Source organism: Dysidea avara, chromosome 12 (genome assembly GCF_963678975.1).
Source record: "Dysidea avara chromosome 12, odDysAvar1.4, whole genome shotgun sequence".
In the NCBI taxonomy this organism is placed as follows: Eukaryota; Metazoa; Porifera; class Demospongiae; order Dictyoceratida; family Dysideidae; genus Dysidea; species Dysidea avara.
The window spans coordinates 3,550,405-3,562,425 of NC_089283.1; the positions used below are offsets into that span (position 1 = coordinate 3,550,405).

Consider the following 12,021-nt stretch of genomic DNA (forward strand, 5'->3'; position numbering starts at 1 on the left):
AATGCACTTCATTGTATGTATAGGTGCAGATAGATTTGGAAAAATTCCATATCAGAACCAACTACATGTTTCCAGTGAATGTTCTATTAGAGTAGTTAGCTGACTGCTCTATTAGAGTATCTCGATATTGTCCACCTCCAATGCTGATCCGGGTCCTTGTTGCATAAACTTTAGCATAAATCCACTGATAATACCTTGGAAAGATGTTTATAAGGTAGTTTTATGAGTATTTGTATTATTAGTGATCATATAATTATGCTAAGACAAAATTTCATTATAATACTCAGCATATTGATCAAGTTAAACCTAAATATGAAGGGGGGGCTTCAGCCCCCAAAGCCCCCCCCCCCTGGATCCGCCCCTGATAATGCAAAAGAATCTGGATCCTGACTGTTGTTGCTCCTCTATAGACTGCATGTGTATAACAACATGGAAATAATATATGCACTTTCTGTGATTATATAGGTGTAAACAGATTTCAGAATGTTCTAGAACTCAATCGTATGACTTTACTGATATAAATAGCTGGAATGATTGTTGTACTGCCTGTCTGGTCTTGGTATTGCTGTTGAACTGTAGTTGTTGTGTTATTGTTAAACCATTGCTGCTATTCATTAAAATTTAATTGTATATTGAACTGGGGAAGTTTCTATGTACACTATGAACAATAGTAACAGTGATTGTTCCTTGTGTGTGAACACTCCTGATAAATTTGATGGGTGTTGACTGGATAAAACATTTTGTCACAAATATTAATCACTGGGCTACTCAACTGTGATGGCTCCAAGTCAGACTTACTAGCCAAGCACAATGAGCTGGCATGAAGATACTTAGATCAAGAGGTTAAGCTATGCTACATATGACACAGCTAACCTATAAGGTTGCACTTCAGACTCATTTTGAATCCATCCACTCACTTCAGACTCACTTGAACTTCACCTTGCAGAAAACTGGTGAGACCTTGTGGGAAGTTGCAGATGATCATGATCTATGAATTCTAGCTGACAAAGCATTTCCAGAACTAAACAATCAAGCAAAGGATCAACTCATTCTCGACTGCTTCCTCAGCGTGATAGACAGCCCAAACGTTGTGTTTGCCATGAGGCAGCAGCATCCAGAGTCACTTGAAGATGTAGTTACACGTACTTTGGAGATCGATCAAGTTACCACTGGGTATGGGATAATATTCTGCACTTGATAGGATTTTTAGTATAAGGATTTGACTGACTCCCTGTATTCACAGGTTTTAATCACAGTGGGATAGCAGTATGGTGCATGATTGATTATATCAACTTTCTTAAAGAGTTAGTTAGACAATCTGATCATGTGCATTCTAAGCAAAAGCTATATTACAGAGTTTTCAGTGTCACCATAATGATTTCCATGCAGCATAGAAAACAGTATAATAGCATACACTGTTTCCTATGCTGCATGGAAATCATTTCACTTGATAAAGTGTAAAATAAACAAATTAGCTAATATACATGAGAGATTCAAAGCAGGGTGATGAGTTTTTTTTCTTGTAAAACTAGCTACTTAAAAACAGACAATTGTAAGTAACTTTTTTTCTCTTGGTTAGTAAAAGGGCACCTCAGGTCAAACTCTTTTTAGTTTAATGGATTGTTCAAACATTCATTTAAGCCCTCCTTTCTACTGTCCATGGCAGCTAATGATGGACTTATGTCAACCCTTTTGCCTAAACTCATACATTTTTCTGAAGTCGACTGTTGCAGTAGTTACTTTAGTAGCAGTGTAATTATGAGCATATTTTACCATAAAATATTTATTCAATATAACAGTGGATAATTATATACATTGAAGTACACTTTTACAACACTGTATAATGTAAATTGGTTTCTCCAATACAACTACAGTATGTTACAATCATTGCACGCACGCATGTATGTATGTGCTTAATGTTTTTTAAAACTGTTGTCACTTAATATAAAACTAATAACTGGCTATTTTTTTTTATGTTTTTTTCACTATGGATTAGATACCAAATAATATACTTATGTTATTTGATGTTCAGTTCAAGGTACTCTTTCACATCATTGCTGTGATCCTCATTGTTACTGTTAGTTGGTATAGGGTCTCCAATTGTGTCATACTGACATTGTGCAGTATTCAGTTGTGATGGTTTGATGTAGCCAGTTGTATCAACATCATTTTCAGTTGAATATGCATACTCGTAAGTAGTTTCTTGACTGCTTTCTGGTAGATCATAATTCTGTAAAACTGCATCGCTCTAAAGAACCAGTTCACACATTGTACATGCTCAGTGATATTACTAGTACACTTACTACAGTGAAAACATATTTTGTTGGTTCATTCTTAAGAAGGTGTTCCATTGTACTTTCTAGTTCAGTAAATGATGGACGAGCATTAGAGTCAACTGTCCAGCCTATCACAAGGTTGTACTGTGCATGTTGTATTAATCAAATGACAAACTCACATTTTAGCAGTACAGCGTACATATCTGGTGAACAAGTTTGTGATTGTTCTAATCTCACTCCTTTATAAATAGCTCCCAGTAGTTCATGAGCTTTTATACCAGGATAAGGTCTAGCACCAAATGTAAGTATCTCCCATACTGTCACTCCTGAAAATATATTATCTATATAATGACTATGAATTAAAGACTTGCTGTATCTGCATCAACCATGTGCATTTGTACATTAGCCATTGTTGTTGACACAACATGTCTTATGGGGAATTTTACAGTTGTTGACTTTCTTATCTAACACAACCTACCATAGGACCACACATCAGATTTGTGAGTGTACATTCTGTTTATAAGAGACTCTGGAGCTAACCATCTTACTGGCACTTTTCCTTTTGCCGATTTAAAAGTTGTTTCTCCAATTTCAAGAATCTTTGTAAGACCAAAGTCAGTTATTTTAACATGTTGTGGTCCTTGAACTGCAGATACATTTTATATTAACATACACTGTACTATAAAATACGTACACTGTACCTAACACATTTCTGGTAGCTAAATCACGATGAACCATCCTAATGCTCTCTAGATATTTCATACCCTGTAGAAATATATGTATGCATATAATACACTATGAATCATTGCATGTCAAACTACTAAACTAATTCATTGTAGGTGGTGCTTAAGCAATGCATGAATGTGATTGATTAATGCAGTTTGTGATATCAATAATTGTTTTGTTAACCCACAGCAGTTGTTTTATAAACTTTCTAAGATTGCTAGACAGTATTTAAACTTTTGTTTCCGTGGCAAAATTTTCAATGCTGACACCTGCCCAGCTGGTGGAACATTGCTTTAGGTATGTAGGACAATCTAAAACTGCATGAAAATAAATTATAAGCTACAGTATTTTGCACTTTAATTGCAAAGTTCATCCTGCTGTTTGCCAGACTATAAACCATGCAAAGTGTTAGTTTGCTGTACTAGTTAACTTACCGATGCTACTTGTTTTACAAAGGTCAGCAGTGTTTCAGCATTTATCTCTGATCTGAAATTCATTAAGTGATCTTTCAGTGATCCAAATGGTACAAACTCAGACACAAGCATTATTCTTGTTCCAAGACATACACAAAACAGTCGTACTACATACTCATTATCAATGGAGGCCATAGTAACTCCTTCCTGCAGTTTAATGCAAGAGTTAACCAAAGTGACACTTTAAAAATTAAACCTTACCTGGAGCAGTTCTTTTTGACTTGCTGAAGAAGTTTCTTTCAACACTTTAATGGCTACCGTGTATTTATTAATATCTCCTTCTGGTTTCCAGTATCCCTGTGTGTAAAAATCTCTATATTATCACAATTCATCATGTACATAATGTGTGTGAGTACTTGCTGAGTCTATAATGTGGCCAAGTCTATTGTTACTTTACATGGATGTTGAAGAAGACTTCTCTCCTAATAAAATTCTGGCCCGACGCTTTATAGTATAACAGTGAAAGCCACATAAAATCTATTAAAATGCATGCACTGTATCCGCATAAATCTTTATGGTGGTTTTTGATATTCATCAATCAGTGACTCATATACAAAAAGTCACATGGACGTACAATTTAGAATGGTGATGTCATAAAGAACGAAATTGTGTACAGGTTTCATTGACTGCAATGTTTTGTCACCAATCCACAATGGTTTAAATACAAGGGTATAAGTCACTTAATGCTTTAATATCATCAGGGTTGTAGATTATAGTCATGTGGAAGGTTTTTTGTCGATCTGCAAGATAATGGTCCACTGTGGGACTGTTTATACAACAGTGTAGTGTTCAACAAATCACTCAATTAAGATCATGCAATCTTCACATCTGGATCCTTCAAGTTAGCTAAAGGCAATTCTTGCTGATCAAGGACAGTTTTATGACTGAAATCAGGTGAAGAAGACTGTGGAACAAGATTAGTAGAGATACAGTGCACTCACTGCTTTACTGTTAATATCTATCAGATGTACACAGTTACATCTGCGAAGCATTCCATGATTAAAACCCTTAACCCATAAAGGGGTATAGCCAACTATAGTGGCAATAATATAAACCACAAGCACACAGAAAACTCATGATGTTTGGTTAACAACTATTTCAACTAGGCCCCGGCCGATTATGCCAGTATAATTTAAAGCATAATAGGTGACCAAAGCATTAAGCATATTGCTAGCTTAATAGGGACAATATTTGATAAAATGTGCAATACATGTGCCTGAAAGAAAGCAAATAATCACTATCAATAGCATTGTTAGTACATGTCATATTTAAAAACATGTAATATGACTTAACTAACTGGTCCTTTGTTGGTTATTCACACTTTGCAGAAATAAGATCAAGATACTCTAATAGAGCAGTCACTTACTCTAATACAGCAGTCAGTGAACACTAATGTACTCTAATAAACAGTCATTTCTAAAGTACAATCTTGATTTTGAAAGGCCGGGGCCTAGTTTCAACATTAAAACTGTGGCTTAACTCTCATATGAATTTCATTGATGGCATACAAGTAGACTTAGTAGAGTAATGAACACTTACTACAGGTGTATATGGCTATACCAGTTAGGTACAGTACATATCTGTCTGGAGGAATTCAGCTATGTTATACAACAACTATCTAGCTGTAACATACTTTATAAACACTTCCAAATGCTCCACTTCCAAGTTCCTCTCTCATCTCTAAAGCAGTTTCTGGTACAGTAATCAGTCTTGCTTGATTGGGAGCTGCTTTTGGAGGTTGTAATGTCTAAAAGTAAAGCATTAATAATAACTTCTTGTGCATATAATATATAGTCATCACTTTTTTTGTGTATAATATTATGCTGATCTATGCATGTACTCAGTTTCACAGCCACTGTACATTTTGGTATTATACCGGTGGACAGTGTAATGAATATAAATGCCAGTCTTAAGCTTGTGCTCAAGAAAGATAAAATCATATAATTATCCTGATGATTTATATATTGCAGGAGAAAATCATGGGGGGGGGGGGGGGGGGGCACAGGGAGCAAGTGCATCTCAGCACACATTAGAACTTTACTTTTCTCAACAAATTTCACCTGAAATGCAACTGTTCAGTACACAATATGTTTGTAGCATTTGACTCCCTGTATTCACAGGATTTAGCCTTCTCACAGGTCCCTATAGTCAGGTTCACTATGTTAAAAAATACACTTTCGTTCAAAGTTTATGGGGATTAGCAAACCTATACATTTTTGGAAAGCTTAGAGCATGAGGAATCTGAAAATCAATGTTTACATTTGCACAGATTCCTGCAAGGTCAGCATTTTTAAATTTCAAAGTGACAGCTAATAAAATAAGAAAATTCTAACATATCAAGTTTAATTTGACATAAAATTTAACAAATGAACTCAACAAATTCTTTAGTTCTCTAGTGACATTTTTACACCTCTATTCATTAGAGGTGAGACAGTTAATCATGAATAATTGAAAGTTTTACAAAGGAAATTGAACACCTATTGTACTACAATAATTCAGGAATAATATATACTGCACGATTATTTGGGTATAACTGGTGCAAAGTAGCTATAACTAGTGCAAAGTATAATTTGACTTCTACTAAAAAGGTTCAAACCTAAACAAAAGCTGAAAATTTAGATACTCTAATAAAGCAGTCACTTATAAGCAGTTAACTTTTGAACCCATTTTTTTGCTAATGTGCTTACGTATGTTTAGCATAATTAGCACTAGATGAATTTTGAAACAATTTTAATTTTAAAATTACAGTAATTGGAATTATCTCTCCCCTAAAAGGAAGTTTCCTTTTCACATAAACAACTGGCAACAGTGAATTTACTCTGATCACCAAGCAATTTTATGCACCAGATAGACATGCACCGACTAGTTAAAATCGATACACAATTTTTGAAAATTATAGGATTCACTGTTACCCAACTGTTAATCCAATGAAAACTTTATTTCCAGTGACAGAATGATTGCATATCACACATATTTAATAATCCAAATAGTACCATTGTCGATGGAGTGATTCTTATCCAAAAGATGACAAAATTAAACAAGGACATTTGGCACAGTAATAAAATATCTAGCCAACATGTTTTTAATGACAGGCTTACAAGTAACTGCTCCATGCTAAAATGCTAGTGCTATTGCAACAACTTATCTTGCATAGTCGTGTGGTACAGATGAAGATGTAAAAATACAAGTAGAAGGAAAAATGAAAACTTTAAAGTTGGATTAGAGATTTAAAAGTAGGGAATTGCTATATATATAAGAAGTTGTGAAAGAAGACAGGTTGCCTATACATCTGCATATATACTGCATAATATTATATACTAGTGGACATTTAATCCCTATACTTCATTCAGTCTACAACCACGACTGAATTAGGGATTAAATGTCCACTGCAGCATATATGCAATCTCTCTCTTTTCACTACTGTATTAGACTGAAGTATAGGGATTAGGTAGTGAGTCGCGCGGCCAAGAAACTACAAAGCGCACGCCCAATTAAAAGACGCGCGGCCACTACTGTGAGTTATTTACGTGTAGGGCCGGTTTCGCAATATTAGTCCTAGATTACGCAACATCTCTCAATAGATTTGTATTGCGTTACGTGATAAAAAAATCTTTAGGAGTCGTCATCATCATCATCATCATCATCATCATAGTTTTCTTGCGACCTCGCTAAAATAAAAAAAGTAACCATCGCAAAATAAAAAATAGGCGTATTTCACTTTATTTCTCTACCTTATCAGTGTTACAACTACTGTCACGTTATACCAGTCAACATAGTCGTGTTTGTATAGTCCATCTAGCACTGACATTATCCAATCCTGGTTTGCCTATACGCGTATTTTCTTCAATCAAACCTCTAATCCCTACAATAACTTTTAAAGGCACGACGTGGACACAAACTCTAATGCCTGATAAACAAGTTGTGACAACGTGCTGAACCGTAAGTTCCCTAGGGATGGCGTTCTAAGCAGAAATCTTTTAAATTCCATTTAGTGCCACACCCCATGCGAGCGTTTATAAATCGCCAGTTGTCTTATGTCTTATGGTGTGATCGAAGAACAAAATCACTAGCGAAGGTGCTTTAAGCATACTCTTCAATTCTCTATTTACATGTAATTTTTAATAGATTAACCACAAAGGACGATAAGGTGAATACAAAAGGTAACAAGCCTTTAGGGGTTACCACCTCTATGTAGTGTGTACCATGTAGCTTGTGTTGTGGCTTTCATTAAGTATTATGCACACACAAATGGTGCAACAAAATTTTGTAATGGATTGCTCGAATGTGGTTGGTGGTGTTGTGGCTCGAATGTGGTTCGTGGTTTGCCAGTGACCATGTATGAGTTGGGGTTGTTCCACACAACTTACACAATATTCAAATTTCATGATGGCCATGAAAATTTCTTGCCATATGGTAAACATACAACAATGTGTAACAACGTTAATCAACATCACATCAAGACTTGACTAAAAATAGTTCCAACAATAGTGATGATTTCGTGTATGTCAGCATGGCGATACTGAGACCTGTAAAAGAATAAGCAGGCACTGAAGTTAACCTTAAATTAAACACTCATGCAACTGACCTGGAACATTGGTCGCAACACCAAAAACACTTGTTTCGATATCTGATGACACAATCCAGCAGGCACTGAATTAAAAGAGAATGTATAAAAAAATCAATATGCCGGGCTGTATCAATAATAGCATGGATAATCAAAATGAACAAAAATTATATCCCAGGCTAAGTGAATGAATAACATAGCTAACTGTTGGGTAAGCATGTCAAACCTGAACATTAGGACATTAGTCAAACAAAAGTACGCTATCACAACTTGGTCATAATACAATGTTTGTACCACTGGACTTCACACTGGTTGCCCAAAAATTGTGCCATTCCAGGACAACAGCATAATTATGAAACAAATAGTTACTACAACACAGAAGGCTTACTGTTGTACCGTCTACACTGATATACCATAATTTAAAAAACATAACAGGTAGCTAGGCATTAAATACAATACACTTAACATCTGGGTACTAGGAAAAATCACTAACATCACAACATATAAACTGACCTAGAAATTAACACCCTTGATGCCACTACAGTCTACACTGGATATTTGTTTGAACCCATCAACACTATACCCGATACATCTGAGTAGACTGACCTGCAAATTCACATCACTAGTATACAGTGATAGTTGATAACTACAAAAACAACAATTGCAATAATACAATTCTTCTGTACGTCAACTGACCTGAAATTCATGACACTCGATACCGAGACCTGTAAAAGAATAAGCAGGCACTGAAGTCAACCTTAAATTAAACACACATGCAAACTGACCTGGAACATCGGTCGCAACACCAAAGACACCTGTTTCGATATCTGACGAAGCAATCCAGCAGGCACTGAATTAAAAAGAGAATGTGCAAAAAATCAATATGCCAGGCTGTACCAATAAAGGATGGATAATCAAAATGAACTAAAAATATATATATCCCATATGCAGGTTAAGTGAGTAACATAACTGTTGGGTAAGCATATAAACCAGAACATTAGGTCATTGGTCAAACAAAAGTACGCTATCACAAACTGGTCACTGATAATTGATAACTACAAAAAGAACAATTGCAATAATACAATTCCTCTGAACGTTAACTGACCTGAAATTCATGACACCTGTATCTTTGTTCTTGCATGGTCTCAACTTATATATGCACCATGATCATATTCAACTGCTAGTGGATAAACCAGTATGACCAGATGGCCTGCAAAAACCAACAAGCAGGTGTTAAATACAATACACCTAAAGCCTGGAATATGAAAAATATTATATAAGCATTATTCCACACTGATATAGTAATAGATTATAGGACGTTGTGGAACTTGCCTAAACGTGTAAACTTGAACAAGAGGACAACTGCATAATCTGGACACTTGGAATTATCCAATACCTGATGAACAAGTTAGACATTCACTTCAACATTTTATCCCAGCTGGGTGAATCTCTTGTAGCTAACTGAGTAAAAAGGTGTTTATTTTCCACCTGCAACCAAAGTTCTACATTTCGATCTGTGGTTGAGTGTACATAAACTGACCAGGAAAATCAGTATGCCATAGCTGGGGTATGGAAATGGTTCCTTTCCTTCTGTTGTGACATTACTTACAGCTGACTGGTAAATGATCATCGATTTCCCCGTGGACCCCAACAATGAGTATATCAATAACTTCACAAGTTGGAATGAATTTCCTTTCAACATGTGGTGGAATGAATTTCCTTTCAGCATCTGGTGGACAGGTCCATAAACCCTATCGCACAAACACGGTGAATCAGTGTGTGGCGATGTGACACGTTACACAAACTTCACTCCTCGTTTCGTTAGCATTCAAGACCGGCATATATCATAGAGTACCTCGATCAGTATTCTTGACTCTTACTTCTTCAAGCGTTGCTCAAGCGATGTAGTTTCTCACGAGGAGCTCGAGTTTCTCATTAAAGTCGAGCCGATTAAAGTACGCCTCACCATCTAGTTACATTCTTAAACCATTCAATTTAAAACCACGTATCACGAGTGTCCGCTTAAGGTAATTAGGGACTTTCCAAGAGATTTCCCCTAAATAGATCACGTGTTAGTTGTCAATCCGGTGGATTCTGATGGTATACATGGTTCAACAATGCGGTAAGTGTACATATGCTGTCAATAATTGTTTGTGCACTGCTAAACTAAGTTATTTTTGTGTGGTAAGTATGCTTGAGGAAGGGTCTGGGGGACGACACTAATGTTTTGACAGCAGTTGATGATGGCCAGGCAAAGAACTGCGAGAAGAACTACTGTGATAGTGTGATAGTAGGGAAAAATTCCCACCCCTATAGCTCTGCCTAGGGGCATTATCTACAGCTACTGTATTATGTTGCCGATATGTACATCCGGGCCAAGAATAAAGGTGAAAGTGGTAGTAAGGCTCAATCCTATTATTCTGCTGAACGGGCAAGGGAGTCTGGGACTCTGGGGGCATGCTCCCTCAGGAAAGTATAAGTACTACAACTTTTTTGTTTTAATTGCTTCATCAAGTATAAAAATTTCAGTCAAAAGGTGATGATCGAGGCTCTGGTCTTATGCACTGGTTGGAGTGGTTGTATCGATACTGCACTGTGGCAACCTTGAGGGGTTAGTACTGGCATTATCCTTGGCAATACTATTCCATCTCCCCGAGTCTTGATGATTGAGTCCTCCATTCCTTTCTCTGCTGCTCCAATCCTGAAGTTGTGACCACAGTCAAAAGGTGACGATCGAGGCTCTGGTCTTGCATCTATACTGTACTGCAACACCCTTGAGGGGTTAGTACCGGCATTGTCCATCGCAATACTGTTCCATCTCCCATATACAAGTCTTGATGGTTGAGTCCTCTATTCCTTTCTCTGCTGCTCTAATCCTGAAGTTGTGACCAAAATAATAAAAAATGGTTATAACATGATAAATGATTATGGTGATAACAATTACAAATGTATTTATAGCTGTGTAGCAACTGTAAACTAATTAGTCACTTGCAAGTTTAATTAGGTGTCTGAAGCATTTAACATGCACAGATATGAGATATATTCGTCACATGCAGGCAGTAAAGATAGATTTACTCTAATAGAACAGTCATACTACACCGTAAATTCATACTTCCGAATTTACGGTGTTATGAAACAATCATTATTATGTATGGATTTTACTGACTCTCCTAGATAATATTCTGCATTAATGTTAATTGCTAATTTCCAAAAAAAATTACCTTTTAAACCAAATGTAGAGTCTATCACTGACAAAAATGAGTGATATCCACCCCAAAAACACCTTCGCTGTAAAAAAGGCGCGCCCAAGAAACTACAAGTACCTGGAACCCAATGTAAAAAAAACAAAAAGAAAACAGCTCAGCTGAAGTGAAAAGTAACTGGTAACTTAAAGAGCTGATATCTGAAGCGGCCAAGAATACAATTACTAAAGTTTAATCCATGCAAGAACACCTTGGCTATAAAACAGGTGTGTACATGAAAGTAACTGGCAACTGAAATGGCTGATATCTGAAGCGGCCAAGAATGAATGGTCATATACAACTAATTCAAAAATTTAACACTGAACCTTTATAATTTGGCTGTGTTCTATATTCACTCTTGCTGCATCGTAAAGTAATTTCTTTTAACTCTAATTGGCTGGTAATTTGGCCGCCTTTTTTAATAGTCAGTATAATAGAGCAAAAAAAGGCGGCCAAATTACCAGCCAATTAGAGTTAAAAGAAATTACTTTACGATGCAGCAAGAGTGAATATAGAACACAGCCAAATTATAAAGGTTCAGTGTTAAATTTTTGAATTAGTTGTATATGACCATTCATTCTTGGCCGCTTCAGATATCAGCCATTTCAGTTGCCAGTTACTTTCATGTACACACCTGTTTTATAGCCAAGGTGTTCTTGCATGGATTAAACTTTAGTAATTGTATTCTTGGCCGCTTCAGATATCAGCTCTTTAAGTTACCAGTTACTTTTCACTTCAGC

The 12,021-nt window shown here is 36.2% G+C and overlaps 1 protein-coding gene and 2 long non-coding RNA genes across 9 annotated transcripts in view; 1 reads left to right on the forward strand and 2 right to left on the reverse strand.

The window, feature by feature from the left end:
• Positions 1 to 1,777: 1,777 nt before the first annotated feature.
• LOC136240164 (receptor tyrosine-protein kinase erbB-2-like) overlaps positions 1,778 to 12,021 on the reverse strand; it is a 37,559-nt gene continuing 27,315 nt past the window's right edge. For 2 of the 4 annotated variants that reach the window (XM_066031067.1, XM_066031066.1), the window contains exons 2-9: positions 5,109 to 5,222; positions 3,677 to 3,772; positions 3,437 to 3,622; positions 2,978 to 3,041; positions 2,755 to 2,922; positions 2,456 to 2,602; positions 2,304 to 2,404; positions 1,778 to 2,248 (exon numbers count right to left, since the gene is read on the reverse strand). In XM_066031067.1, the coding sequence (XP_065887139.1) occupies positions 2,018 to 2,248; positions 2,304 to 2,404; positions 2,456 to 2,602; positions 2,755 to 2,922; positions 2,978 to 3,041; positions 3,437 to 3,622; positions 3,677 to 3,772; positions 5,109 to 5,222 (1,107 nt within the window). In that variant the 3' untranslated portion in view covers positions 1,778 to 2,017. Of the gene's footprint in view, positions 2,249 to 2,303; positions 2,405 to 2,455; positions 2,603 to 2,754; positions 2,923 to 2,977; positions 3,042 to 3,436; positions 3,623 to 3,676; positions 3,773 to 5,108; positions 5,223 to 7,072; positions 7,144 to 7,206; positions 7,463 to 12,021 lie in introns of those variants that run through there. The other 2 variants (XM_066031068.1, XM_066031065.1) reach the window with 2 other exon arrangements.
• The window catches only part of LOC136240186 (uncharacterized), a 63,570-nt gene continuing 59,023 nt past the window's right edge, over positions 7,475 to 12,021 (forward strand). Inside the window, exons 1-2 of the long non-coding RNA XR_010693717.1 lie at positions 7,475 to 7,550; positions 7,601 to 7,635. This is a non-coding gene — a long non-coding RNA (uncharacterized lncRNA). The remainder of the gene's footprint in view (positions 7,551 to 7,600; positions 7,636 to 12,021) is intronic.
• LOC136240183 (uncharacterized) lies at positions 7,839 to 11,195 on the reverse strand. 4 transcript variants are annotated; one of them, XR_010693712.1, is made up of 7 exons: positions 9,580 to 11,195; positions 9,145 to 9,527; positions 8,825 to 9,094; positions 8,736 to 8,764; positions 8,553 to 8,645; positions 8,061 to 8,125; positions 7,839 to 8,001 (listed from the first exon to the last, which is right to left on the reverse strand). It is a non-coding gene; the product is annotated as an uncharacterized lncRNA (long non-coding RNA). The 4 variants fall into 4 exon arrangements; XR_010693713.1 differs by having other exon boundaries at positions 8,825 to 8,889; positions 9,580 to 11,194; XR_010693710.1 differs by having other exon boundaries at positions 8,553 to 8,685; positions 9,580 to 11,193.